Source organism: Alnus glutinosa, chromosome 13 (assembly GCF_958979055.1).
Source record: "Alnus glutinosa chromosome 13, dhAlnGlut1.1, whole genome shotgun sequence".
In the NCBI taxonomy this organism is placed as follows: domain Eukaryota; kingdom Viridiplantae; phylum Streptophyta; class Magnoliopsida; order Fagales; family Betulaceae; genus Alnus; species Alnus glutinosa.
In genome coordinates this window covers 14,078,769-14,083,276 of record NC_084898.1, presented here as the reverse complement: position 1 = coordinate 14,083,276, position 4,508 = coordinate 14,078,769, and the positions used below count along the sequence as shown (strand labels likewise).

At 38.7% G+C, this 4,508-nt stretch overlaps 1 protein-coding gene across 1 annotated transcript; it reads left to right on the top strand.

The window, feature by feature from the left end:
* Positions 1-1,197: 1,197 nt before the first annotated feature.
* On the top strand, positions 1,198-2,961 carry LOC133854385 (phospholipase A1-Ibeta2, chloroplastic). The gene has a single exon (XM_062290569.1). The coding sequence runs from the start codon at positions 1,267-1,269 to the stop codon at positions 2,836-2,838; it is 1,572 nt and encodes a 523-aa protein (XP_062146553.1). The 5' UTR covers positions 1,198-1,266; the 3' UTR covers positions 2,839-2,961.
* Positions 2,962-4,508: the final 1,547 nt, after the last annotated feature.

The window sequence follows — 4,508 nt, the reverse complement described above, 5'->3', positions numbered from 1 at the left end:
TCAATCATCTGCTCTTAAGTAATGTTCCCAAGTTATCAATAGATCATACAAAATGAATAAGAGAAATTATTTATTTTTTGAGTCATAAACCAATTTGTCTTCATTATTTTGAATGGAATTTGTCTTCATTATTCCTTTTCCGTCGTAAACCAGGTATTATATATATATATATATATCTTACTTTGGGGTCGAATTGAGCATACAAACTGACTAATATTCAATATCAATTTGAGTCCGACCAAAGAAAAATATATAGCTAGGAAAAGTAATATAACTTTACCAATAAATACTTAAAAAAATAATTTGTATTCCATTTTTCCGTACAACATTTATTACTTTCCATGGCGAAAAGTCGACGACAATTTCAATCAGAAATTAATTAAAAAACAGTTGTAGTGGACCGTTCCGGAAGCCTGGAGCCCAAGAAAAAGGACAGTTTGGCTATCACGTTACCAGGAATACTTTCAACTTTAGAATTGGCCCTCAGATTTTTTATACGAAGTTGTTGATAGTTGATGAATTTAGAATTTAATATTTAGAATTGACAACTTTTGACACGACTCGCGAATCTAATACGAAAAATTAGCGGTTTTAAGGGTTGAGGGGCCTGGTCTGTTTAATTAAATTGGTCGGATTATAGTTAATTTATATAGTTTTATTATTCTTGTCTTAGATCTAATCTGCTCATAGCAGATGTGCTCTTTATTTATTTTTGTACATGGATTGACGAAATATGAAAGTCATAAATAACACTTTATGGTTATGATTTTATCGAATTTTATACTTTGTGATGTAAATGTTTTATGTTCGTGATTTTGATTAGTAAAAAATATTCAAATTTTTCGTTAAAAAATAATATTATTTATTAAATATGTCTGAATTAGTGCCTTGAAGTGAGACGTGGCGTTTCACGGTTGAGGGCAGACTTTTAGGAATGTCTTTGTCTTTGGTAAAGAAAACACGAACACGCCATATGGAACAGGTCTCTAAATAAAAAAATATATATAATAAAAATGGCAAAATAAAATAAAATAAAATAAAATAAAAAGTCTAAGGGAATAGGTCAATACGACGATTGCTTTTTATACCCCTTTGTATGATATTTAGCTTATGGTTCTTTTTGTAATTATTGGATAAAGTAAAGGGCATTTAGCAAGATTCACTCTATATAAGCCTGCTTTGATCCGTTCATTTCTCAGTTTGGTTTCAACCTGCAGCGTCTTTTCATCTCTCGTTGACTCTCTCTCTCCCTTCCTTTTCCCCACGATGATGGCTTCCATGCTTCCGGCTAACAAAATCTTCATGTCACTGGCCCGGCAGAGCAGTTTCAAATGCCAAATGTCTCCGTTAAACCCTTTATCACGATCTTCTTCTTCTTTAAGACGGCCGGAAACATCAACGGAGGCAACACGATTACACCTAGCCAACCTCGAAAAACTCCTCCAAACGTCAGCCCCAGCTGACCGGAAACCGATTCTCAAAGATTCCAACAATGGGTCAATGGAAATTAAGGGAAAAGGACCTCTAGAGGGGCTCAATTTGGCCAGACTAATGTGGCCGGAAATGAAGGCCGCCGAGGAAATGTCCCCTCGACATCTTAACCGCCTCCAACGACTCCTGTCGAAGACAGGAGAGTACTCTCCGAGAAACAATCTCGGCAGCAAATGGCGCGAGTACCACGGTTGCAATCACTGGAAAGGGCTTCTGGACCCGCTCGACGAGAATCTCCGGCGAGAGGTGGTCCGGTACGGCGAGTTCATACAAGCCGCCTACCATTCCTTCCATTCCAATCCTGAGATGTCGGCTCAGGAGCCGCCGCAGCCGCGTCACGTGGCGCTGTCTGACAGGTCCTACAGAGTCACCAAGAGCCTCTACGCCACTTCGTCCATTGGATTGCCGAAGTGGGTCGACGACGTGGCGCCGGATCTTGGTTGGATGACCCAGCGGTCCAGCTGGATCGGTTATGTTGCCGTCTGCGAAGACAAGAGGGAGATCAACCGGATGGGGCGGAGAGATATCATCATCGCCCTCCGTGGGACCTCCACGTGTCTCGAATGGGCTGAGAATTTCAGGGCCCAGCTCGTCGATATGAACCAAAACCACGGGCAAGCCAAGGTCGAATGCGGGTTCCTGAGCCTCTACAAGACACGTGGTGCGCACGTGCCAAGCCTAGCCGAGTCGGTGATCGACGAAGTGAAAAGGCTGACGGAGTTGTACAAAGGAGAGACACTAAGCATAACGGTCACTGGCCACAGCCTGGGCGCAGCGTTGGCTTTGCTAGTAGCTGACGATATCAGCACATGCACCGCCGACGTACCGCCGGTCGCAGTATTCTCCTTCGGCGGACCTCGCGTCGGCAACAGAGGGTTCGCCGACCGTATTAACACCAACAACGTTAAAGTTTTAAGAATTGTCAACTCCCAAGACGTCATCACCAGGGTCCCTGGCACGCTTATGAGCGAGGAGATGGACCAGAAACTAAGAAACACAAAGGTCGGAGGTGTCCTCGACATGCTCGACAGAAACATGCCGTTGGCGTACTCGCACGTCGGAGAAGAACTACGGGTTGACACGAAGATGTCGCCGTATTTGAAGCCAGATGCTGACATGGCGTGCTGCCATGACTTGGAGGCTTACCTACACTTGGTGGACGGATTTATGGCGTCGAATTGTCCATTCAGAGCAAATGCAAAGAGAAGTCTTGTGAGGCTGCTACAAGATCAGAAATCTAACGTGAAAAAATTGTATACTAGTAAGGCAAAAACGCTGAGTTTAAATCTTGAAACACAGCGACTGCCCATGTCCATGTCTACTTGCTTGCCTAGTCCCTCATCTTGATGTATATATACATCAAAATGGTACATACTTCCATCAACAAAACTTGAAATGAGGTCTACAATTAATGTCCATGTTTTTTGTTTCGCTTCGATACGATATAAATTAAATGATTAAATTTATTCATTTTCATCGGCTTCAATTTCAATTGTTTATATAAGTGATAATTATTATTATTTTTTTTTTGAAAAAATATAAGTGATAATTTAATTTAGTATCAAAGCAGATATTTTGGTTTAAACTTTATCTCTATCATTCACCTCTCAATGTCAAAATATGGGAAAGTTGTTTACCGTAAAAATGGATCATACTTAATTGGCACAAGAAAACTTGCAGTGAGATGTAAGTCCATGTTTTGTGTTTCTAAATGCTTAATCACGAAGCTAGCATAAAAAATGTGATTATATATATATAGTTGATGCAATTCTTTTGACGACTAGACTGATGGGTGATAGGTCACCTACAAAATAGAAAAAAAAATGATCACTGAGTTCCTTGGCTCGATTCTAAAGAAACCGAATGCATTCTGATACTTAAGTTAGCATGATATTTGAACAGTATTTTTGAAATAAGGTAGAGTTTTGGTAGACCAATTAATAGTCCTAATATTAATTTTTACCTTATGCTGTGCTCTTTTTATGTTGTTTTATGCAAAACTCTACGCAGTGGGAGTAATGTTATTTCCATGAGGCCATGTACAGGCCAGGGGGAACTACCTCAGTTCTTGGGTCTTTACTCTTTAGTAATTCTAAAAATATAAATATTATTTTTTATACCATAGTCCAGTCGATGATGACCTTTTCGCCCCTAGATTGCTAGCTAGATGATGATTTATTAACTTTCTACCCTTTTACTTGTCTAAAGCAAACTAGCTAGCTATATAGGAAAACTTTTATATTCGAAATAAAAAAAAAAAAATTTCTTTTTAATGATAATTTTATAGACATGTGACTGTGTATACAATTATGACGTAAAGACTTAATTTTAACTTAATATAAAATTAAACTTAAAACTTACCTATTTTTATTTTACATAAACGTTTTATGTATTTATTTCGCCCTGCCATGTAGTGGGCTTGTGCCATTATTCCACATACGAAGTAGGCAATTAGTCCTCGCGTAGTGGACAGCCTGAGTGGAGTTGCTTAAGTGGAACTCATCATGGATTTTAGCCCTAACAGTAGTAATTAAAAAACTAACTAGGAGTTATAATTAATTTTTTTTTTTTTTTTTTTTTTTTTTAGTGGCAGTTTGGTTTGTTCTTTGTTTGTGTTCTTGTTTTATCTCATTTATTAAAAATAAAAAAACACACCGACAAATCCACCGACCCATGCACCCTCCTACGCACGCACACATGCATTAATCATACTTTTTCATCACCTCTACGTACGTACGACCCAATTACGTACGTACTCATTCAGACTCCTTCAAAAAAAAAAACATATTACCTTTTCTTTAATCCCTTCATGTAGACGGCAGGACGGAGTCCAAAGTTTTTACGAGTAGTTGTCGATAGACTAAATTTTTATATAATATTATTTAACATGGAAGTTTTGATTAATTCTGAATCTGCAATTTCGTGTGGACTTGCGTTTAATAAGAATCCAACTCCAAGCGCTTGCTGAACACACGTAACATTGGCTTCTTTGTTGCTTGAGAGACAAGAAAAGAATA